Source organism: Oryx dammah, unplaced genomic scaffold (assembly GCF_014754425.2).
Source record: "Oryx dammah isolate SB20612 unplaced genomic scaffold, SCBI_Odam_1.1 HiC_scaffold_4, whole genome shotgun sequence".
Taxonomy (NCBI): Eukaryota; Metazoa; Chordata; class Mammalia; order Artiodactyla; family Bovidae; genus Oryx; species Oryx dammah.
In genome coordinates this window covers 26,373,672-26,399,149 of record NW_024070188.1, presented here as the reverse complement: position 1 = coordinate 26,399,149, position 25,478 = coordinate 26,373,672, and the positions used below count along the sequence as shown (strand labels likewise).

At 45.2% G+C, this 25,478-nt stretch overlaps 1 protein-coding gene across 3 annotated transcripts in view; it reads right to left on the bottom strand.

Annotated features, from left to right (window-relative positions):
* Positions 1-1,818: 1,818 nt before the first annotated feature.
* TRAF3IP2 (TRAF3 interacting protein 2) overlaps positions 1,819-25,478 on the bottom strand; it is a 48,534-nt gene continuing 24,874 nt past the window's right edge. The window contains exons 3-9 of one of the 3 annotated variants that reach the window (XM_040238477.1): positions 21,509-21,701; positions 17,072-17,250; positions 14,817-14,905; positions 10,351-10,419; positions 9,170-9,286; positions 4,903-4,977; positions 1,819-2,382 (exon numbers count right to left, since the gene is read on the bottom strand). In XM_040238477.1, the coding sequence (XP_040094411.1) occupies positions 2,236-2,382; positions 4,903-4,977; positions 9,170-9,286; positions 10,351-10,419; positions 14,817-14,905; positions 17,072-17,250; positions 21,509-21,701 (869 nt within the window). In that variant the 3' untranslated portion in view covers positions 1,819-2,235. The remainder of the gene's footprint in view (positions 2,383-4,902; positions 4,978-9,169; positions 9,287-10,350; positions 10,420-14,816; positions 14,906-17,071; positions 17,251-21,508; positions 21,702-25,478) is intronic. The other 2 variants (XM_040238479.1, XM_040238478.1) reach the window with 2 other exon arrangements.

Sequence of the window (25,478 nt, the reverse complement as noted above, 5' to 3'; positions counted from 1 at the left end):
TTCTTTTCCTAGTTTTAAAAACAAAGACATTCACTGTACACAGTAGACATCTAGGTTATAATGTAAAGAAAACTAGTGTTCTTTGCAATTCATCAGCAAAATTCCTTATTTCTAATTGATACGTATTTTTCTTTCCTGTGTGACATATGGGCTTCACTGATAGCTCAGTTGTAAAGAATCTGCCTACAATGCAAGAGACTCTGGTTTTATTCCTGGGTCGGGAAGATCCGCTGGAGAAGGGCTAGGCTATCCACTCTGGTGTTCCAGGGCTTCCCTTGTGGCTCAACTAGTAAAGAATACGCCTGTAATGTGGGAGATTTGGGTTCGATCCCTGCGTTGAGAAGATTCCCTGGAGAAGGGAAAGGCTACCCACTCCAGTATTCTGGCCTAGAGAATACCACAAACTGTATATAGTCCATGGGGTTGCAAAGAGTCGGACACGACTGAGTGACTTTCACTTTCATAATGACATATAAGGGTTGAACTATATTGTAATACAATTTAGCCTTGTTTAAGAGGTTAGGACTGCAAGGAGATCAAACCAGTCAGTCCTAAAGAAAATCAACCCTGAATATTCATTGGAAGGACTGATGCTGAAGCTAAAACTCCAATATTTTGGCCACTGATGCAAAGAGCCGGCTCATTGGAAAAGACACTGATGCTGGGAAAGATTAAAGGCAAGAAGAGACGGGAATGACAGAGGATGAAATGGTTGGATGGCATCGTCGACTCAAGGGACATGAGTTTGAGCAAACTCCGGAAGATGGTGAAGGACAGGGAAGCCTGGTGTGCTGCAGTCCATGGGTTGCGAAGAGTTGGACATGATTAAGTGACTAAACAACAGCAACAAAGAGGTTAGCTAGACAGAGAAGAGGAAGCAATGGCTCTCAGCCCTGCCAAAAGTCTTCATATCGGCTTATTATCTTGGGCCATGATTAATTTCACCTTGTTGTATGTAGTAGACTATATATATTATGTATATTCATACACATACATATATGTACATATATATATTTCATATGTGGGTGTGCTTCTGTATGCTTTCTGTGGAGACCAGATGAGCAAGATATTATTCATGTGAAGGTACTGTTGAAGGTATATTAAAAAGAAGAAGAAAATATCCGTGTTGAGAAAATGTAATTTCAGTCTGTTAGATTATTATGCAAATGAAAACTCAGTCACTCAAGAGTATTTATAACTTAGTTCTAGGCTGTAAACCTTGTAGGATCATTAGGAATATTTTTGTCCACATAATTATAGAAATGAATCTCTGGTTTTTCAGAAAAGTGAAAGGACTTGCTTAAGGTCACGCAGCTTGTTAGTGTCAGGGGAGATCCCTGGTGGCCTAGTGGTTAGGATTTGGCACTTTTCATTGTGAGGGCACAGGTTTGATTCCTGAACAGGGAACCGTCCCTCAGGCCATGTGGCATGAAACCATAGCTAGTTAGTGGCAGACCCAAGACTATAACTCAGGTCTCCCAATCCACAATTCTAGCCTGCACTGTACATCCCCTTGTCTCTTCATACAATTCACAGACATTTTGATATATGTAGCCCGGGCCCTAAGAGCTACGATTTTACTTAGGATCATGGTAGTATGTGGTACAAAGTTGTATTGTTATTAAGTTCTACTAAAGGAATAAAACTTTCAAGATGAAGTTAAAAGGGGATGCTTAACTATCTGGCCTTCATCTTTTAATACAAAGCAGTCTGTTACATTGGTCTAATGTATACTGAAGTAGATTTATTGATGTCCCTGGAAGCAACTACCCATAAAAATTAATATATCTGTCTCCTTTGAGCTAAATGAAAACACAGTTTTACAAAAGAGTAAACCTTTTATTATTTGTACATGATTCAGTTTGGTCTGAGGACACACCGCATCTGGCGAACTCAGAAATGTTGCCCTAAGCGGAGAGTGTTTGTGGTCGCTGGTGTTTACAGTAACGTCACTTGTATTGTCTACGCGCTAGGTGCTGAGGGCCCATTCTGGACACTCAGAGTGTTGGGGGAACGTGCACGGCAATGGGTTTAAGAAGCAGGGAATGCAGAACAGTCACGGCCTCCATCTCAAAGACAAGGTCCTTCAAGGTCTCAGGAGGAAGTGGCCCCTGCAGGACAGGTTTCCTGGGAGTTGGAAGGCCCCTCGATCGAGGAGGGACGGAAGACAACAGCCCTGAGTGCTGCCAGCTGGCCTCAGCCACAAGAGCTGTAATCTGGGGTGGGGGTGCGGGGTCACAAGGGGACCACCTGAAGGGTGGGCAGGGGCCCTCGGGGAGGAGCCACGTACTCCTCCTCTCTGAGCAGCCGCAGAAGGATGTTCTTTTTATTCTTGGGCCAGCTGTAGACGTGAGTGTTCTGAAGCCAGGTAGGCACATGCTCCTAGGGCAAGGAGAGAACGACAGAAGCAAAAGCCATTAGAGAAAAACCTGGATTCCAGATCCTGGGCTCAGTTCCCCAACATCCGCGGTTTTCCCTTCGCAGGCATCTCCTGCTGAACTCTCCTGGGGGCTGTGCTGTTTTGCTTTCGGAAGGGGTTTGCGTGTAAAATGCTCTTGGCTCCGGGTGCCAGCTGTGTAGCTCATTACAGTAAGCACATGTGCACGGCATGTCCCATCAGTCTCCCAGGCTACCTGCCCTTCGCCTTTCAGCATGCTTTTCAGCACCCTCCCCTGAAAGGGGTAGGACAGAGGTCACACAGAGCCACGTGAATTCCCCAGTGGCTCCGGCAGAAGTGTGCCAAGCCTGTGGGCATTCATCCAACTCATTATCCTTTCACTCTGGCCCCAGGTCTGACCCGCAGAAGAAGGAGGTTCCCCCACCGCAGATCCCAGCGATCCGGCAAAAGCCGAACGTGTCAGTCGAGGATCGAAGAGAGTGCAGTTTCAGACTGCCCTCAGGGAGCGGACGTTCTGTTGGAGGCAGACAGAGGATGCAGAGGTGTAGTGTATTCGATGGCAACGCAGGCCATGGAGAAAAATAAAACAGAGGAAAAGGGGTGGGGAGTGCTGGGCAGGGAGGAAACATCTGCGGTTTTAAGGAGGGCATTAGGGAATGATCTCCACAAAGCTTCCTCACTCTGCTTTTCTACATCTTTACTTGTTTTCTAGTGAGACCTTTCCTTGTATGTTTTCAGTCGCTCAGTCGTGTACAGTTCATTGAGACCCATGGACTGTAGCCCGCCAGGCTCCCCTGGTGTCCAAGGGTCGCAAAGAGTTGGATGCAACTGAGAGACTGAATGCACACAGGGAAAGGTCTCACTGAGAAAACAAGTAAGGATGTTAAAAGTAGAGTGAGGAAACTTTGTGGAGCCAGCTTTGACCCCTGGTCAGAGAACTAAGATCTCACATGCCGTAGGGCAACTACTGAGCCCACAACTAAGACCCAGTGCAGCCAAACAAATATATATATATATTTTAAAGACACAGTTACTGCCTTGAGGAGTTCATAGTCTTATGATGGAGTCAAAATGTAACTATTCTCCAGGCAGTAGCATGCCAAGGGGACAGGTAGACGGGAGCAGTCTGCCCTGAGTGTGGGTAATAAGAGGATTGTTTGAAGAAGTTTAAAAAACATTAACAAAACCAACTAAAAGTGGGTCTGCTTTTTTTCTGTCACCATGCTCCAGTAATTCTAAACAATTACTCCCAACACTGCCACCCCCAGCCACATACCGTTGTTGACTCCAGGTACTCTCAAGAGAAGGACTATTCAATATTTGGGGCATGAAGGGGGAGCAGTCAGGAAAGGCTAAGAGATTGGGTGCTAGAGGGCTAAGTGAGAGCTCACCAGACAGGCAAGCGGGGGAAGGGTGCTGCAAGCAGCCAGGACACAAGTGCAAAGACAGAGGAAGAGGGTGGCATGTGGCAGGACACCTGAAACGGTCCCCAGTGACCAGAGCACAGTGTCATTTGTGTGCACAGTGGCAAGGCAGGAAGCGGAGCAGGCAGGCAGAGCCCTCTCCTCAAGGGCCTCGTATGCCATTCAAGGAAGATGAACGTGATCTGTAGTCGGGAGGAGACCCACCACAAAACTTCTAAGCTGGAGACAGATAGATCAGATCTACATTTCGGATGTTCCTCTTTGATGGCAGAGCAGAGGATGGCTGGTACCGAATCAAAGTGGACACAGCACAGCGAGCAAGGAGATCGTGCAGTGAGAGCAGTCAGAGGCTGGGCAAGGGACAGAAGGCACGCTGCTGGGCAGGTTGTGAACTGGGCCAGCCCAGGGGTCCTGGTCCCATAAACTGGACCCTCCTTTATCCAGGGCAGAAGTCTCAATGCAGTCCTGACATTCAGGGATATTCCAGGGCAGGGCTGGGCCTGAGCTCAGGGTGCTGGGATTTGCTCCCAAGACCTTCACTGCACAGCTGCCATCACTTCTCCAAGCCTGGCACAGGCACTCAGATGTTTTTCGTCCCTGTTCTCCAAATCCGCTGGCCTGCCCTTCTAGTGAACACAATCCCTCCTATAAGCCACAGCAAAGTTCCCTTTGGTAACTGTGTAGGTTTAATTCTTGTATTCTACAGCTTTGAGCACTGAGCTATGTTCAACAAAACATTTCCATGCAACAGCCAGCCAAAAATGCTCACATCTTGACTTTTATGTACAAGAGATAAGAAGTATCAGATGAACAGCCTCTTTTTGTCTCATGGGCTAAAAACACAAACTACTTCTTTGTGTGTAATGGCTGTTTGAACAATTAGGACAGCGATGGTCTATCAGATAAAGCTTTAAAATCTTCCTGATTCAGGCTTCTGCACTGAGTGCTACAACTTGTTGATCTTTCTGGCAACACTGCTATCTCGAAGGATTGATAAAGAGCTGACAAGCTTTCCCACTTAAAATCCTGGAGATTTTAACCCAAAGCTGGACTTAAAGACTCGTTTGTTTGTTCATTTACCTTCTTAGCATTTGGGAAGAGCACAGGGATGAATCTGAAGTTCATGCTTCCTTGTTTTATGAACTCAATCTGCATCTGGAACAGAACACACTTGAAGGTTTAATTTCGGGACTGAGGATGAGAAATGAATGGTTCTCACAATCATGCAAGCCCACAAAGGACTTTTGTTCTGCTTTCCGTCAGTGCCACACACTCCTAATTTTAAGCTGTCCATCACACACCCATGGCTTTTGCTCATTCGTCAATCACGTATTGAAAGCCTATTAAGAGTCAAGCTCTGTGTTAGACTTGGGGTTTCAAGGGCCAGGATACTTTCCAAGGTGTGCCGAGCCGCCGCACAGCGGTTCACAGAAGCCTCGTGTGCTTCTCTTCCCAAGTCTGTGTTCAGTGACTTCACAGTGGTAGTTTGAAGTCAGTCCTGTGAGCGTATTTGTACCACGGAAATGGACAAATGCTACAAATCAGGATTCTCCCTTTTTTTTTTTTTTTTGAGGACCAGTTTACCAGGTACCACAGCTATAAAGCCAGCAGCTTACTGAGCAGGCAGAAAGAAAATTACCGACCACAGTGCAGTGTGAAAAGTATGAACAAATTGCTGTGGTAGCCCAATGGGGGCCATCCTTTTCTACATCAGTGGTTTGAAGGAGTTACAAGGGAGGTGTCATTTGGATACTAAAAGAAAAGAAGAATTTGCTCAGGTAGGGAAAATGGAAGGAGGTGGGGGAAGGACGGCCTCAGCAAAGGAAATAGTATATGAGCAAATGTCTGGAGGTGTGAAGGAATGTTTGGGGGCTGGGACTGGTTAGGAATGCAGGGGGGCCGGGGAGGCGGAGGGAAACGAAGCTGGAGGTCAATAAGATGAGCTCCATCTGCCAAGCCTTAGGTTCCCCACACCACTCTGACACAGCGGTGGCCCCCAAAAGATCTAGCTGCCAAGAACTCAATCAAAACCAGAAAGTTCAGCATGAGAGGAGTTAAGAGTCTTCCAAATCCTGTGACCAGCACAAAGCTTTCAGTCATCTGATGAGAAAGGAGATGAGGAATTATGTGTTCCCAACTATCTCATCTTCCAACTGAATTTTATAACTGAGAAACCTTCACCATGCATGGGAATAAAAACAAAACTGAGAGGAAAGTGACAGTGCTAACGACTGAAATCACCATAGAAACCCCCTCATAAACACACACACACACGAATCTTCCAGGAGGCGTTTTCTCAGAATCACCTCCTGTTAAAAATCAGAAGATAACGCCAAAAGCCTATTTTAAAAGGGTGCTGGAGCGGTGTACTTAAAAGCACCAACCACACGAGTACAAACAGGCTAGAGGAAGGCCATAGCGCTTCTAAGATAAATGTGAAGAACTGGATCAGTCTCTGACTCCCAGGACACTGCATCCTGTAAAATTTTGCTTGTCTACTAGGCTACCCCAGCGACAGCGCTTTTTCATTCTCTCTCATGTTTCCAGAGATAGACCTTCTGGAAAGCTGTTGGCCCTAGAATGCAGTTATTCCCGGGTTTCTGTTTGACCCCTCTGCCCTGGAGTTTTCTTCTGCTTGGAGGGGACCAGGAGGTCAGCCAGCTGGGCAGAAAGGCACTTTCCTATCTGGCCTCTTCGATCCCTCCATTGATGAGGAAGGGCCTGAGACACTGTTGTTGCAAGAATCGGAGTTTGGAGACAGTCTGGTTCACGGCGGGGCACTGTCAGACAAGCTCCGAGGTTCAGCTGCCTGTTACTGCCAGGCGACACCACACACCAGCAGAGCTTGACAGGTTTCCTGGGGAACTGGCAGCGACCTGGGGCCCTCAACACACACGCGAGCTGACGGCCTGGGGACTGGCAGTTCCTAGAGATGGAGTGCTTTGGGGCCACAAAGTGCTTTGGCAGACAGTGAAGGGGAACAGCACCTAGAGCCAGCTGTGACCTTTTAGGGCAGAAACAGTACCCCTTTCTGGGCTCCACCCAGGGGCTGCCAGGCTGGGTAAGAATGAAATAAGAGGGATACTCATCTTACTCCTTGGCCTCACTCTTTGACCTCCCCACCTTGCCTTGGCTTTTGCTTTGGGTTGATTGTGAGCTCAAGTAAGGGGTCAGCACTTGGTACAAGAGGAACCAGAGACTCTGAAGAACCAGATGGGGATATCCACTCATCCAGCCTGCCTTTCTCCTGTGCTTCTCCTGAGCCACAGGATTTCAGTCCACTTCCCTTGAGGTAAAGCTGCGTGTCCTTGCCCCTCCTGATTCCCTGGTGCCCTGTGCTGCTTACTTATTCCATCTGAGCCACTTCTGCTTCCTGCCCCATCTTCCTGTCTTAATTCAGGGACCTTTTATGCCCATTCCAGGGGCCTCCCCCGCCTCGTGGAATGTTCAAGCTGAAATGGAGCTTACAAGTTCTAGTCCAGTGAGTTTCGAGCCTTTTTAAGTCTCAGAATCCTTGGTAAACAAGCCTGAGAAAGGCAGACAGCTCTCGGGGAGGTGCCCAGCAGGTATGGGCACAAGGGCGGCTTCACAGGAGAATGTGACCATCACAAGCCTAGTCTGGTATCCCAGTCAAGCAGGCGCCGTCTCCTCAAAGGTCAGTATGATCATGGAAAGCAGGGAGGCTGCTTGCCCATAACACAGTCCATTTCAACTGGATGATATTTTCAGCCAGAATGTTCTGTCAGATGCTAAGTCTAACTTCCTGTAAGGTTTCTCTGCTGGTTTTAGTTTGACCAGGCACCCAGAGTTCAGGTGTTGCCTATCTATCATGAACTAGAACCATCCCTTCCCTTGACTGAGCATCTGATCTAGGCCTTATGCTCTACAGACTTTATTTCACCTAATCTTCACAACAACACTGTTCAGTTCAGTTCAGTTCAGTCGCTCAGCCGTGTCTGACTCTTTGCGACCCCATGAATCACAGCACGCCAGGCCTCCCTGTCCATCACCAACTCCCAGAGTTCACTCAAACTCACGTCCATCGAGTCAGTGATGCCATCCAGCCATCTCATCCTCTGTCGTCCCCTTCTCCTCCTGCCCCCAATCCCTCCCAGCATCAGTGTCTTTTCCAGTGAGTCAACTCTTCGCATGAGGTAGCCAAAGTATTGGAGTTTCAGCTTCAACATCAGTCCCTCCAATGAACACCCAGGACTGGTCTCCTTTAGGATGGACTGGTTGGGTCTCCTTGCAGTCCAAGGGATTCTCAGGAGTCTTCTCCAACACCACAGTTCAAAAGCATCAATTCTTCGGTGCTCAGCTTTCCTCACAGTCCAACTCTCACATCCATACATGACCACTGAAAAACCATAGCCTTGACTAGACAGACCTTTGTTAGCAAAGTAATGTCTCTGCTTTTCAATATGCTATCTAGGTTGGTCATAACTTTCCTTCCAAGGAGTAAGCGTCTTTTAATTTCATGGCTGCAATCACCATCTGCAGTGATTTTGGAGCCCCCAAAAATAAAGTCTGACACTGTTTCCACTGTTTCCCTATCTATTTCCCATGAAGTGATGGGACCAGATGCCGTGATTTTAGTTTTCTAAATGTTGAACTTTAAGCCAACTTTTTCACTCTCCTCTTTTAATGATCCATTTTTTGAATAGTGACATGGAAGCACAAAGAGGTTTAATGGTAAAGAAACTTCCTGCAATTCAGGAGACCTGGGTTTGATCTCTGGGTCAGGAAGATCCCCTGGAGAGGAAAATGGCAACCCACTCCAGTATTCTTGCCTGGAAAATTCCATGGACAGAGGAGCCTGGCAGGCTACTGTCCGCTGGGTTACAAAGAGTTAGATACGATGGAGCGACTCACACTTTCACTTTCCATGGTCATACACCCTATACAGGAGGAAGCCAGATTTGAACACGGGCTTTCTGACACTGTGTGTCTTCTCGGATGTGCTACTCTGGCTCCCTGAAAAGGCAGAGGACAGAACTGGACAGACGCAGGGAGCCTGCTCTCTTCACAGCCCTGTCTCCTGCCCTCCCAGGACTTCACATCTGTGGGTAAACAATTAAACCAGCAGAGTTCTGCTTTCCCGAATCTTGAAACTTAGAGATCACAGATTAATCTCCCTGTTACTGAGAAGGAACAGGGAGTCCCAGAGGCATGGGGACTTGCCCCAGGTCCCCAAGGTAGATGGAGCCAGAACCAACACCCGCCTCTCCTGCCTCATTCTTCAACCATCAGCCCCCAACCTCAGTGGGTATCCAGTGAAGGACAGGCTTTCACAGAAGCAGAAGCCCGACTCCGAGGGCTGGCAAGGTACTGTGGTTTCATCACTCACCATTCGATGAATGTACTTAGTATGTAAGCCATGTTCATCCTCGTCCAGCTGCGACTCAGCGCCTTCCACATCCTGTTTGTATTTGGGGCTGATTGCTACGATTATCATCACTGTCTTCTGTTAATGAGAGGGAGAAAGCATGTTTATGGAAGTGTGGCGTGTGGTCCTTTTGGGGAAGGCAGGCTGGAAACCGGCCAGCAAGACTGTGAGCATCTTCTGATATACTGCAGGGTGGAGGGTCGGCCCCCATCCACGGAAAGTGAAAGGCGAGGCCCCAACTCAGGCAGACTCCTGGCTCCCCACCCCCTTCCCCACTCCCCCTGCCCTGTCTCCCTCCCCAGCTCCCTTCAAACACAAGAGCCTCTCCTAAATGGACGCGGTTCTGCCCACCATCTTCCACAACCATCACTAATAAAGGTCTAATGAAACCCAGAATGACTAAGTAAATCTGCATTGTGGCAGAGAGGCTCTGCCTCCCTCCGGCAGCGGGATCTAAGCTGTCAGTTACTGCACCCTTGACTGCCCTGCTTGCCGCTGACGCTTAGCCCAGTCGGGAGGAGCAGACCCTTCAGCACAAAGCAAACATCAGGCTGCAGACAAAAGGAAAAGCCTCAAAACCCCAGCCAGCTCAGACTCCGTCCCCCACTGGCTGACGCGGACAGGCTGGCGGCAATCAATTTCTATCTTGTTAAAGCACAACGTGTCCCAGTGGCCGGTATAGATTCTGTCCATGAAAAACAAATCACAAGGCTGTGAGGGGGCGTCTGGGGTGGGGGGTGGGCGGCGTGCTGCCCTGCCTGTGAGGCTGCCCAGGAAGCCTCTTCAGGCTGATCCTGCAGAACACTTGGTGCTGGCCTCAGATTAAATTGAATTCTGCTGCTCCCTCCCTACTCCCCGCCTTCATTTCCTCCTTTCCTATTCTGGTCAAAAAATTGTTTGCTCTGATTATTATCAACCACCTGTGTCTGGTTCGACAGTTATTTCCTGCCTGTGCATGTCCAGGAGGGTGACCCCATCCTTCCTTTCCAAGTCTTTGCACGGTTGCCAACAAGGGAAGCTTTGTTGGGACTTGGTCAGCTTTGGCCTTGGTGGGTATGCCAGTGCTTCTTTCATAAAATAACTCCACGAGCTAATTGTCTTTCTCACCAGCAAACAAGCTCAGAATTTTGGAATGTACTTACATCCCTAAGGTAGCGTTCCATCCACTTAATGATATCAATGCCTCGGATTCTATCTTCAAATATGTCAATCTACAAGAAAAAAAGATGCGGAAAGTGGCTCTTAATGAGAAGCTTTGTCTAGATGCAAAGCAAGAGAAAGCACAAAAGGCTGTATACATTTAAGGCTGAAAAAGTCACTAATGCTTTTTTGCAAAGAAGAGCCTGCAAGTCTAAAAATCAAGATGTAATTTTCTTAAACTGTTTCTTATTTCAAGATTAGCAGGCATTTGAGTATTTAATATTTGTAATTATGTTTTAAAAATTTGAGGGACATAGTAGACCACCAAGTTGGATGTAAGCCAGCAACATATGCATTATATATATACACAAAACATATGCATATATATATATGTAATTTGAAGGCAAACATGATTCTGGAGGATTTTAATGGATGTGTTGTATGCAAGTACTGATATACAATATGGTACTTTGCTTGCATTAGCCAGGTCATTACTATGGTATTATATCCAGTTTTGACCTATATATTTAAAAAGGATTGTGTGAAACTTGAAGCAAATCCAAGAAACAGTCACAAAAACAATTACTGAGATAGTGGGGGAAAGGTTTATGATGAAAGTTGAGAAGTAGAACTCTTGGGCCTTGAAAAGACTGGTATTAAATATCAAATTTTTGAAGGGGAGAAAAACCAGTTATTTTCCACTTTACAGAAGCCCAAACGAGACCTTTCTTGGGCTCAGGCTTGTCCTGCAGCCAGAGAGGAGTGTGTGTCTGTACAAGGTGCTCTTGATTGGAAAATGGATTATGTACAGGGATGGGTGATGCAGGGAGAGGGTATGCGAAGAGGGGTGATTTGATTCAGCCACACTGCTCCCACGTCCATTGTCCTCAGTGTCATGCTGCCATTTAGGGCCAGTCAAGTTCCAGCCATTCAGCAAGCTTTCCGTGCCGTCCATGATCCAGCGCCACCTCTTTTCCCCACGCATGTCCTATCTACTCTACTCTCCACATTTGCGCTCCCTGCACCATAAAAGCACAGTGCAAGGCCCCCTGCTGAGTGAATCCTCCCCACTCACTGCCTTTCTCCTCCTCCCCTTAATGAACTCTACCCCGCTGTGACTACTGATGGTACTGGACAACAAACACATTGTTATGGAATTCTTTCATGTACTGAATGTCTCATGGATGTCTGGCTTATCTCTTGAGCCAGGTTCTAAGCTTCCTATGGAACAAGAGCCTGCTCTACACCAAACTCAGATATATACAGTATAGAATATGAATTTAGAATATGTATTTTTAGACTGATGGAACATAAAAGATGGAATGGCTTTCCTTTTGGTTTGGATGATTCCTGCTTTAAAATGTTCAATGGCCAATGACTACCTTAGGTAACCTTGAGAGAGGCTTTGCAGTTCTCTGAGATTGCATCAGTTATCCATTTCTGTTTTATGAGAGAGAAGCAATGTATGTCAGGGCTGACAAGAGACCGGCAGCGTGGCTTTCCTCTTTCCACTTGGAAGACTTTGAAAATATTCCCGAAGTTCTCTAAGTCTTACTATTTTCATCTGTAGTATGTGGTTAATAAACCTACTTCCTAGAGTGCTTCTGAGGATTATAATGAGTTAGAGTGGAAAAAGCATATCATATTGCCTGGCATAAAGTAAGTCCTCAATAAATGGTCATTCTTATTATTATCCCAGCACCTCAATTGTTCCTTGCTATGGAGGTAGGCATTCTGAAAGGAACAATGTGCTGGAGGTCTTCCACTGGTCTCTCCAGACATCTGCTAAAATATACAGCTTCTGTCAGGCCAACTTTTCCACCCAGCTCCTGTTATGAGCTGAATTGTGTCCCTCCAAATTCATGTTTCAGTATATATCTTAACCCCCTGTGTCCCAGACTATGACTGTATTTGGATATAGGGCTTTTAAAAGGTGATTAAAATAAAAGGGGTCTCGTAGGTGGGCCCTGATGCAGTATGACCGGTGTCCTTATAAGAGGAGACTATAAAGAAAGACCAGAGGAAAGACCAGGGGAGGACAGAGGGAGAAGATGGTCCTCTACAAGGCAAGGGAGAGATTTCAGAATGAAACCAACCCTGCTGAAACCTTGATCTTATACTATGAGCCTCCACAACTGAGGAAATAAAGGACCGTTTAAGCTCCCTAATGGCACCCCACTCCAGTACTCTTGCCTGAAGAATCCCATGGACGGAGGAGCCTGGAAGGCTGCAGTCCACCGGGTCGCTCAGGGTCAGATACGACTGAGCAACTTCACTTTCACTTTTCACTTTCACGCATTGGAGACGGAAATGGCAACCCACTCCAGTGTTCTTGCCTGGAGAATCCCAGGGACGGGGGAGCCTGGGGGCTGCCATCTATGGGGTCGCCCAGAGTCGGACACGACTGAAGCGACTTAGCAGCAGCAGCAGCTTGTGGTACTCTGTGGCAGACCCAGTAAACCAATATAGCACCCCCTTTAGGTTGTAGGAGTCACTGTTTCCTTGCCTCTTTAGGCCTCAGGGTGGTAGACTCTCCTTGCTTTTGCTAGTCCTGGGATATTGCTCTCCTCATTCTCTATGGGTTTCCTGCAACTCACCTAGAACTTTGAAAATGATCCATTTATTAAATTACCCATTAAATTAATTTTTATCCACTAAGGGGATCTTGATGTATAGATATAATAACTTAGCTATCCAGGATGAGGCTCTGGGATTTTACCACAAGCTTTAAGGACTTCCCTGGTGGCTTGGATGGTAAAGAATCCACCTGCAATGCAGGAGACCTGGGTTCGATCCCTGGGTTGGGAAGATCCCCTGGAGAAGGAAATGACAACCCACTCCAGTATTCTTGCCTGGAAAATTCCATTCCCAGAGGAGCTTGGTGGGTTATAGCCCACAGGGTCTCAAAGAGTCCGACATGACTGAACAACTCACACTTTCACTTTTCACTTCATAATGATGAGGATTAGGGTTTAGGGACAAATTTAAATTGGGCCTAAGCAGCCCCTAATTGTTAAGTTCACAAAAACCCCTCCTCTTCTCCGGGGGCAATCAGTATGCTTATGTGGAAAGGACTAAAAGTAAGATCTTTTCTACAATGTTGGCCTTATATCATGTAATTTGATTTTATATGACTTGCCCCAGTGTTTCTTATCCCAGAAATGAGAAATTGAAATGTTGATCTCTATATATTCATATATCTATATGGTCATGAAGTTGGGGTGGAGAGTGTATACTTGTAAAAATTTTCATATACTTCCATTTAAAAATAATTACAGAATAAAGAAATATTTGAATAAAACTCCTGTTAGAAATGCTAAATAATCCTTAAAATAGACATTTAGTTACTAAGTATTCTTTCTTTATTCGTCAACATTTGTATCCATAGATATTTCCCTTGATTTTTCACTCTTTAGAATCCACTGTCACTAAATACCCAGAGGAGGCCTCGGGGAAGGAAGAGAAGTGATATCAGTGTTTGAGGAAAGCCAGTCCTCCGAGTAGCCTCCTGCGGTATTCTATTTATCTTAAGGAAGACTTACATGGGTGTAAGCTGTGCTTTTCCAAGGCACTGCAGGGTACTTGAAGAGTGTGTGCTTCCTGAAATTTCTTGGCCTAAGATCACAGTGGACTGCAGAGCTGGGGTGTCTACCTTCCTGAACTAGCCTAGACCAACGGAGAACCCGGCCCTGGGTTGCAGAACCTGGCTCCCTGTTCAGAACTGTTGGTGCTGCGGCAGCAAAGTGTGGACTGCCAGCTGTGCACAGTGGGGTGGGGGGCCCCAGGCTGTCGGGCCTCCATTGCAAACCGTGCAACCCAATGCAGAATGAAAGGATCTTGTCAAATGAGCAGGTGACCTGGTAAGCCTCTTGCACCACAAGAAGCACAACCAAAGTGGGCATGATTGGTGAGGAAGGGCAAAGGTGCCAAGTGCAGTGACAGCCGGCTTTCCTTTAGGCTGAGCACCAGCTGCATGCATGCTGGGCGTTAACACCGTGCTAGCTGTTCAGAGGTACTTGTTTGTTGCTGCTGTTTAATTGCTTCTGTTGTGTCCAACTCCGTGTGACCCCACGGACTGTAGCCCACCAGGCTCCTCTGTCCATGGGATTCTCCAGGCAAGAATACTGGAGTGGGTTGCCATGCCCTCCTCCAGGGGATCCTCTCAACCCAGGGATTGAACCCTGGCCTCCTGCACTGCAGGCAGATTCTTTGCCGTCTGAGCCACCAGGGAAGTCCTCAGAGGCACTTGGGGTCACTCAAAAGGCATGCAGGAAAACCATGCTGGAGAGTTTGGATAGTCTGAATTCTAGAAAACAATTACCTAAATCCATAAGCATTTAGGTTATGATCACATAAATCAAATAATAGAGTTTAAGCCATCAACAACTTTTGACACGTTTCTCTTGTTTTTTTGTTTTCATTATACTCACTTTAATTGTTTGGTCTTTTCTTTGGATAAAATACTTACCGCAGTTTGGAAGCCGTTTACCAACAAAAAGTTCACGAATTTTACCACCTCCATGGCTGTGTCCATAGAATAAGTGATAAAGACTTTCCCTAAAGAGATATTTTTGTCAGTTATTAGAAACTAGTCAAATCATTCCACTCTAAACAACACTTGCAAATCGTATGCAGTGTCTTTCGGCCTTGTAGAAAAGTGAAGGGACTCCTCAGAATGAGGGGGCGGTCTAAGGGCTCATAGCTGCAGCAGGGTGAACTGTCCTCAAGACATAGATCTGCAGGCCCAAAGGGGCAGGAGGTCCATCCCAGGGTGTGCAGACTGCTCAGGGTGCATCAGAGAGAGTGCTGGCAAGCTGAGACAAGCAGAGGAGGTCTTCTGAAAAACCACATGATGCATTAACAAAAAAAAAAATCCATCATCCAGAACCTGCGGGGCCGTAAGGTTAGGCCACCCCGGGTATATGAGACACACTTGGCACTGTGCCCAAGAAAATACTCTCACAGCAGGCCTGGAAGTTGAGCCCTGCTAAGAGGCCACCCAGCCGTGTCCTCTTTTGATCTCATGATGTGATGCTTTCTGCTACCCTGAACTTGATGAGAGCAAGTGAGGGGAGGGAGAAAGTGGTTCTCCACCGCCTCCTTCCCCTCACTACTTATTGGTCAGGGACTGGCCAGGAAGTTAAAGTAGACTAAAGGGCAGCTCAGAAATGTTATTAAGAACTTCAGTAGCTTGAAGCAGAGACCCTGCTTCTGGGCAGTCCAGCATCACTGACTCCCTTACGTGTCCGTGAGTCAGTCTAGAGCAGCAGATGGCATTGTGCCCACAAGCTTAACCCAGTCAGGATGAGAACCAGTGTTTTCCCAGGCTAACATCTTGGGTAAATTATCTGGCTAGCATGTTAACCTAGTAGATGAATAATCTCTCTCTGTTGGCATTTAATCTGAAATCAACTGGCTACATCTCAGGAAGCTCTGGGGCAGAGGGTGGAGAAGACAGTGGGGCCAGGTTGGAGAGAACCCACTTACTACGCTTGAAAGTGTTAGTTGCTCAGTTGTGTCCAACTCTTGGCAACCCCAGGCACTGTAGCACACCAGGCTCCTGTACTCATGGAATTCTCCAGGTAAGAATACTGGAGTGAGTAGCCACTCCCTCCTCCAGGGGACCTAGGCTCTTGTTTTTGAAGCACCTCTCTCAAATGAGAGGATGTTGAGTGGTCATATTGACTTATTTAAGCAGCCAGGCATATTGATAGCACTCAATATATTTTCTTCTCGACCCATACGATTCAACCAATTCCTCTGTATGAATTTTAGGACTCCCTTTATAGGTTATGGTAAAATTAATATGCTCTATACACTGATATCCAGACTATATCTCAACAGTATCCATTCTCCAGAAATGCTCAAAATTTAAATGTATAAGATTTTAAGATTGAAACAAAATTTTTTAAATAAAAAACAATTGTCATAGAAATCTTTCAGAGCCTTAAATGACTAAAGAACATTGATTCCCCAGTTGGAATTAACAAATGCAAAGGGCTTAATTTTAAGTCTAGTTCAAAGCAGTGCCTAGATTTGGAAAGGGCTGATTAGAATTATGGCAAGCACAACAGAATATAACAATTTCATAACGGGTGACTGTTTTCTTAAGATTTCTGGAACTTACTGTCCCGACTGACCTTCATATGAGAACATTTTGGTGATATTTCAACATTTCTGGTTCTGGCTGCAAAATGTGGAAAAAGCATCATCACCTGACACTTAGTCGAATGTTTCTTTAAATAAAAGGCTTAGTTTGCATTTGGTTGTACAGCAGTATGGAGAATGTGAGACTGGTTTTTCCAAACACGATTGCTCATTCCTACAGGAAATGACCTCGTTCTCGAAGGCTGCTGCTAATTTATGGTGAGACACTAGGTCCCTGGCCAATACCACATGGACATCCAATCAATTTATCCAGGGACAAGTCCACTCAAGAGAATCATTTAGAAGAGGGAGAAAGCATGGGGGTTATTTGTTGTTGGAGTACAGTTGCAGAAAATCTAGTGGTAAGCACTTTGGGAGTATTGCAGGTAGTGTCAGAATCACTACAAACACACGCAAAATCCTGGTTAGTTTTTAAACAAAAAGCAAAAAAGGACATTTCATTTCACTGTGTAGTATGTGAGAAATATCCAAGATTATAGATGAAGAATCATCAAATACTCTCAAAGTGTAAGACATGACCAAGAAGAAGGAAAAACAACATTGCAAACAACTTACGCAATTCTTCTGGCAAATTGCTTGTTTTCAGAGTTCCTCTGGCTAGAGGGTGACTCGGGGGTCTAGGGACAGCAGCTGGCGATGGAGCCTGGGGATCCTGTGGCCTCAACTCCGCAGGACAATCCAAGGACCCCTCAGGAGCACCACCTCTATTAGGTGCCTGGTTATACAGCTGGTCCCTGGAAAGGAATACATTCACAGTAAATGTTCGTGTTGCATAAAGGCAAACCCTAGAGGGACAGAAAGCCTTTAATGACTGTGGGTAATACCAGTGAGCTATCTTTCTTCTGTCTCCATTTCTTTTCTGAGCCAGAAGGACAAAGGGTTTTTTTTGTTTTTTTTTTTTTTCCGCAGAGTTTTTGTCAATAAGCAGTTCAGCCAGCTGGCATTTGTAAGTGCCTGTGCTTGGGGTCAAAGAGGGAAGCAGGATTTGATTTCTGAATTTAAGGACTGTATAATGGGGAAGATAATTCTTATGTTCAGATCAGACAAGACCACCAACAAAACAAAGTAATATAATGGGTGACATAGAAGGTTTGATGTTTAGGCATTCAGATAAAAAGACAGGACTTTAAGCTCATAATAGATAACATTTGGACTTCCCTGGTGCCCTGGTGGCTCAAACAATAAAGAATTTGCTTGCAATGCAGGAGGTACGGGTTCACTCCCTGGGTCTGGAAGATCCCCTGGAGAAGGGAATGGCTACCCACTCCAATAATCTTGCCTGGAGAATTCCATGGACGGAAGAGCCTGGTGGGCTATAGTCCATGGGGTCGCAAAGAGTCACAGCTAACACAACAACAACAGATAACATTTATTTATGTATTAAAAGATAGAAAAGACCATGTAGGTTTAAAAGTATCTGTGTTGTGGGGCCTCTTTGCTGGCCCAGTGGTTAAGACTCCTTGCTTCCACTCTAGGAGGTGCAGATTTGATCCCTGGTCCAGGAGCTAAAATTCCGCATGCTGCATGGCACAGCCAAAAAAAAAAAAGTATCTATGCTGCTAATAGTTTACAAATGAAAATCCAATTTTGAAGACCTACTAAAGACATTTCTACCATACTATCATATGGCATCATTATTATTATTTTTGTCACCAGTATTCCTATGAACAGTCTGCTGAGAAGAATGATCAGATGTACTTGTGTGAAATTTGGAAGGCAGAAGGCCATGCAGGCCATGCTTCTGCCACTTCTGTGGTTTCTGTTGCTAAGTGCTGTCATAGGGTGCTGAGGAGGCCTCCCAGTGTTCCAGTACAGCTTCACTGTGTCAAGAGAAGGGCATGGGCATCGGTAGTTTGCCAGTGCAGATCTTGTAGGCACAGAATGTTTTCAATAGCTGCGGTGGCAGCTTCCTGATTCTGGTTGGTGCTGGCAGCATGGCCTAGAATGGAGAGCCCTGTGGTGGCTTTCTGGCCCTCTGCCTCTCTGACCAGGCCAGAGGAAGCAGCCCCTTTGTTCCCCAGTTCTGTGACATTGCCTTGGGACCATTCCTGGAAGCCCAACCTAAAACCTCCAACCTCCAACGTCATTAGCACCCAATTCCTTATATTAAATCCTTTCTGTTTACAACAGCTAGAGTTGTTTCTGTTTTCGGTAACTGAATTCTAACTGCTAGGGGGACTAAAACTGTATCTATAATATTTTATTTCTTCAAAAAAATATGAAGTAAATGTGGCATTGTTAACATTTTTAAAAATCTAGGTAGCAGGAACAGGAATGTTACTTGTTATGTGTTTGCAATTGTTTTATATTATAAATTTTTTAAAAGTTTTGAATGTAATAACTATGTGTATAAACCTAGTTTTAGTGGATTATTGCTTCTGCTTTCATATTTTTCCCCAAAAGAGTAATCAAAAAATTCTGAAAGTTCTATGTAACAAGATTTAAAATTTTACAAAATCTCAACTATGCTATTAATAATATATTTCTAATTGTGGTGTTTGAGGAAGTTATTTTTATTTTATATTAATATAGTAAAAATTTTCTACACAATATGCCTTCATCTAATGGAGATCCAATTCCATATTCTTTTTGCATTAAGTGCCTTTGTACCCAAAGTTACTTCAATTCAGTTCAGTTCAGTTCAGTTCATTCGCTCAGTTGTGTCCGACTCTTTGCAACCCCATGAATTGCAGCACGCCAGGCCTCCCTGTCCATCACCAACTCCCGGAGTTCACTCAGACTCACGTCCATCGAGTCCGTAATGCCATCTAGCCATCTCATCCTCTGTCGTCCCCTTCTCTTCCTGCCCCCAATCCCTCCCAGCATCAGAGTCTTTTCCAATGAGTCAACTCTTCGCATGAGGTGGCCAAAGTATTGGAGTTTCAGCTTCAGCATCATTCCTTCCAAACAAATCCCAGGGCTGATCTCTTTCAGAATGGACCAGTTGGATCTCCTTGCAGTCCAAGGGACTCTCAAGAGTCTTCTCCAACACCACAGTTCAAACGCATCAATTCTTCCACGCTCAGCCTTCTTCACAGTCCAACTCTCACATCCATACGTGACCACAGGAGAAACCATAGCCTTGACTAGACGGACCTTAGTCGGCAAAGTAACATCTCTGCTTTTGAATATACTATCGACGTTGGTCATAACTTTTCTTCCAAGGAGTAAGCATCTTTTAATGTCATGGCTGCAGTCACCATCTGCAGTGATTTTGGAGCCCCCCAAAATAAAGTCTGACACTGTTTCCACTGTTTCCCCATCTATTTCCCATGAAGTGATGGGACCAGATGCCATGATCTTCGTTTTCTGAATGTTGAAAAAAAGTTACTTAGTTGTTTACAAAAGATGATTGCTCATTTGACAAAGCTTCCCAGGTGGCACTAGTGGTAAAGAACGCGCCTGCCAAGGCAGGAGACCTAAGAGACACGGGTTGATTCCTAGGTTGGGGAGAGCATGGTACCATGCTCTTCCTTGGAGAAGGGCATGGTAACCCACTCCAGTATTCTTGCCTGGAGAATCCCGTAGTGCAGCCTGGAGGGCTATAGTCCATAGGGTCACAAAGAGTCATATATGACTGAAGTGACTTCATGCATGCATGCTCATTTGACAAAGAAATCTTAGGGCCTTGATACTATTAAAAAAAATCCTTTCATATATAAACAATATCATGGAGAGTAATGACCGAGTAATCTTTCTGTATTAAGGTTCTCCTTCCAAAGATCAGTAAGAAGAGAATTAATCTCATTACCTGAACTTACTTTTCATTATCTTAAAATGATAAATCCTTGGAGATCATAGCAAGCTTTAATTGATGTTATGAAAGCAATTGCTCTGTACTATTTACAATAAATAAATCCAAAATTATTTCAAAATAAAAGTTCATTTTAAAAATTACTATTGCCTCTCCTATTCAACACTACACATAGAGATGCTCAAATTTTGTTTTCTTGGAATTTTAGATTGCTTTCTTTCTGCAAGAGTGCTGATCTGACTATAAAATCATTACTTAATTCCATTACTTAAATTCCATTCTATTTTGTTTGTAAAAAAAAAAAAAGGCATCTGTCTGCAAAGAAAATCTGAGGGTTGTTGGCTTTTGAGTGAAGAGGAAAGGCACCTTATTTGCCTTTGTAAATAGAGTAGGCTTTTTTTTTCCAATACACTTTTTGAGCTGATTACCTATTTCTCCATTTCTGAAAAAAAAATTGCTTCAATAAGAGGTTCATATCTCATTCCGTTCTCAAAATGGAATATAGATTTACTTTGAGTGATAGATAAAAGTTGTGCTTGAGCAAGAGCAAATGTTTTATCTACTCTCTTTCCAATTTTGTCATAAATTAGGAAGCTCCATTTACATGAGGTTTCCCTGTATATTTTAGATCTATAAATGAAGAGAAGAAAAAAAAACAAAAACTTGAGGAGTCAAAAAAGAACAATGAAGAGAAATATGATTAAAAGATTAGACAATAAAAGTCAAGAAAAGCCAAAATTATTTTTCTAGAAGAAATATTGGAAAGACCTAATAATGGTGTTAAACATGAGTGAACGTTTTATTACAAAATAACAATTGTTTTAAATTTCTATTGAGAACCAACTGAATTTAAAATTTCAAAGTGAGAAATGGACTTAAACAGATGTAGAGACTAGGGATATAAAAAAAGAATTTTGTAGCCTTGGAAGTCAGTCATAGTGAAAATGAAAACCTATTTCTTGATTCAAAAGGCCAAGAGATCTGGAAGTAAAAGCAGGTGTGACTTAGCATCTTAAGAGCCTTTCCTTCAAGGGTTTCATGTGTCTGGTGAACAGATTCTTATCACACAGCTTCCGTTTCCTCCTGACCTGAAAAGTCTATGTGGGGTGTTCAGCTGTGAGACTTGGTCACCAGCCTGTGTGGCAAAGGAATAGAGTTCTGATACATATTGATTGCATTGGCGTCATTCTTTTTCATGTTAAAACTGTCTGAAATTTGGCCCCATGAGTTGTACTTACTGATACCTGGGGAGACCTGGGGGAGAGTAGTTTCTCTGTGGAGGCCTCTCTTCTTGGTCCCAGGGGCTGGGAAAACTCAGGATGACCTTCTGCACAGGGTGCAGGCCTCTCACATGGGCTCCAGGTGGGGCCTGCCCAGGTAGACCTGGCTGGATCACTTGCTGGTAGGCTGCTCGAGGGTAGTCATGGCCATCTGTAGGTGAAGACAGCAAAGAAAACAGGGAAGACTGACTGTGGCTCCTTTGCATGAAAGGAGAGGTAAGCTCAGTGCAAATTTTTGTCTTTATACCAACTGAGGGTTCTATATATCATTTACCACCTCCGAGACGTTTGCCACATTTCTGTATTATTATTTACTTGATAGTTTTTGTTAAACTGAGTCATTGTCTTTATTGTTTTCCTAAACAAAAACATCTGTGAAATGATGAGTTTAATGTTTAAGCATCATTTAAATAAGATGCTTAAAACAATCCAAACTGAGCTGATTCCAGCCCCATAGCTGATAAGGACCAGGATTTGGAGGGTATCTTTAAGAATGGGGAGGTAGGACCACAGAGAACCCTTTGGTCTAGGATGAGCTATACCACCAGGTTTTGCTGTTACAGCCTTCCTGGGTCAGGTCACATACATTCCAAGGGGTACAGGTCACCACTATTCCTAACATAATTCCCCAAGTTTTAAAACCCAAGGCTAGGAGAAATTATCCTCATGATAGCTACAGAATCACTACTTGCTCATTTCCTTCCCTGGACATACCCGCCCTCCACATACACACACCAGTCCCTCTTTGCTGCTGTTCAGTTGTTAAGTCATGTCTCACTCTTTGTGACCCCATGGACTGTAGCATGCCAGGCTCCTCTGTCCTCTACTATCTTCCAGAGTTTGCTCAGATTCATGCCCACTGAGTCAGTGATGTGATCTACCAACTTATCCTCTGCCGCCCCCTTCTCCTTTCTCCTTCAGTCTTTCCCAGCATCAGGGTCTTTTCCAATGAGTTGGCTCTTCGCATCAGGTGGCCAAAGTATTGGAACTTCAGCCTCAGTATCAGTGCTTCCAATGAATATTCAGGATTGATTTCCTTTAGGATTGACTGGTTTGATCTCCTTGCAGTCCAGTTCAGTTCAGTTCAGTCGCTCAGTCATGTCCGCCTCTTTGCGACCCCATGAAGCGCAGCATGCCAGGCCTCCCTGCCAATCACCAACTCCCAGAGTTTACCCAAACTCATGTCCATTGAGTCAGTGATGCCATTTAACCATCTCATCCTCTGTTGTCCCCTTTTCCTTCTGCCTCAATCTTTCCCAACATCAGGGTCTTTTCAAAGGAGTCAGCACTTCACATCAGGTGGCCAAAATATTGGAGTTTCAGCTTTAACATCAGTCCTTACAATGAACACCCAAGACCGATTTCCCTTAGGATGGACTGGTTGGATCTCCTTGCAGTCCAAGAGACTCTCAAGAGTCTTCTCCAACACCACAGTTCAAAAGCATTAATTCTTTGGCGCTCAGCCCTCTTTATAGTCCAACTCTCACATCCATACATGACCACTGGAAAAACCATAGCCTTGACTAGACAGATGTTTGTTGACAAAGTAATGTCTCTGCTTTTTAATATACTGTCCAGGTTGGTCATAACTTTCCTTCCAAGGAGTAAGTGTCTTTTAATTTCATGGCTGCAATCACCATCTGCAGTGATTTTGGAGCTCCACATATAAAGTCAGCCACTGTTTCCTCTGTTTCCCCATCTATTTGCCATGAAGTGATGGGACTGGATGCCATGATCTTAGTTTTCTGAAAGTTGAGCTTTAAGCCAACTTTTTCACTCTCCTCTTTCACTTTTATCAAGAGGTTCTTTATTTCTTCTTCACTTTCTGTCATAAGGGTGGTGTCATTTGCATATCTGAGGTTTTTGATATTTCTCCCGGCAATCTTGATTCCAGCTTGTGCTTCATCCAGCCCAGCGTTTCTCATTATATACTCTGCGTATAAGGGACCCTCAAGAGTCTCCTCCAGCACCACAGATTGAAAGCATCAATTCTTTGGCACTCAGCCTTCTTTGTGGTCCAACTCTCACATCGGTATGGGACCTCTGGAAAAACCATAGCTTTTACTAGATGGACCTTGGTTGGCAAAGTGATGTCTCTGCTTTTCAATGTGCTGTCTATGTTTGTCATAGCTTTCCTTCCAAGGAGCAGTGTCTTTTAATTTCATGACTATAATGACCAGTGCAATGATTTTGGAGCCCAAGGGGGAAAAAATATGTCACTGCTTCCACTTTTTCTCCTTCTATTTGCCACAAAGTTATGGGAATGGATGCCATGATCCTTGTTTTTTGAATGTTGAGTTTCAAGTCAGCTTTTTCAATCCCTCTTAGGAAGAAGTAAATGAATGAAAACTTGGCTCATATCCCTGGGAAGTAGCCAAGCAGTTGGCAACACCTCACAACTGTGTCAGTCCTCTCTTGCTAAAGGCCATGTGCATTTGGGGCCAGGCAGTTAGAAGAGGGCAGGTCTTCGAGCAAAGCCAGTCCTCGCATCAGCTTATATGAATTTCTAACCTGGGAGAAAGTTAGCCCCAGCCAGGCCCAGGAGTAACAGAATCCCAAAGGATTAAAGGCAACTAGCCTAACCCGGTGAGAGAAGAGAAGTGAGGGCCAGAGGAGGGATGCAAGGAACCCAGGAAGGGTGGGAGAGGAAGGCTCTGAGGGAACTGTCCAGATCCAACGGGGCTCGAGTGTGGGAAGTCTGAGAGGCTGGATGCACGGTGGGGTGAGCTCAGCCTGTAGAAGGACTGGAGAGAGGCACGTATAACCCCACAAAAAGAGCCATGTGGATCCCCCCACGAGCATGTCCTGGGGATCCAAGTATTGCCACCTCTGCCCAAGTAAGAACTTGGATGATCAAGCAGGCATAGCTAGTTAGGGCAAGAAGGAACCTTGATATTCAAAAGATCTTTACTGGTCTTTATTCTTCTTCTGATTACAAAAGTGATAGCCAATTTGCCTGTCATGTAGGTAGGATACTTGCAGGGAAGTAGGGTGAAACAAAACTTGCAAGCGAGCTAGAAATAACAGAAGAAGCACCAGGATGTGGAGGGTGAGAATGTGGTTAAGATTTTTATTGGTTTGCTAAGTAGCCAAGAACCGTCTAGAGGAATATGGCCTCAAGTACAGAAGACTAATAATATGTGTGTCCATTAGTGTGGCCACTACCGGCTCCCCATGGTGTGGGCTCAGGAAACTTGACTGGTGACCCTGGAAATGTGCCCCAGCCAGTCTTTCAAGCTTGGTCAGATTCCCTGGATTTAGTCTATTGTCTGCTTTGACCTATGACACCAGGTCACGCTTCCTCTGGCAAAACTGACCACATCCCTCTGAACACAGCTTGTCTTGTGGCCCTGACCAGGACCCTTGCCCTGCTCTTGCTTAGGCCTGGTCATGATATTTGGGGCCTAAGGAAGGGGAAGAGGACAAAAGGGTCTGCCTGGGCCTACCCGCTGGCTGACAAAGACCAGGACTTGGCTGGCATCTCTAAGAACGGGGAGACAGGACCACAGAGACCCCTATGATCTAGAACAAGATAAAACAAGGTTTTGTTTTTATGGCCATCCTGGGTCAGGTCAGATAAGTTCCAAGGTGTCCACCTCACCAGCTGGAGTTTCAGGGCTATAGGCCTGGTCTCTCTTGCTGCTCTTTTCCCCAGTTGTTGTTCAGTCACTAAGTCTTGTCTGACTCTTTGAGACTCCATGGACTATAGCCCTCCAGGCTCCTCTGTCCACAGGATTTCCCAGACAAGAATACTGCAGTGGGTTGCCATTCCCTTCTCCAGGGGACTTCCTGACCTAGGGACTGAACCCATGTCTCCTGCATTGGCAGGCGGATTCTTCACCACTGAGCCACCAGGAAAGGCCCTTTCCCAGCTGGAACAGAAAGTGCCAATGCCATCAGGTCATCAGGCAAGGGCTAGCCATGTTTT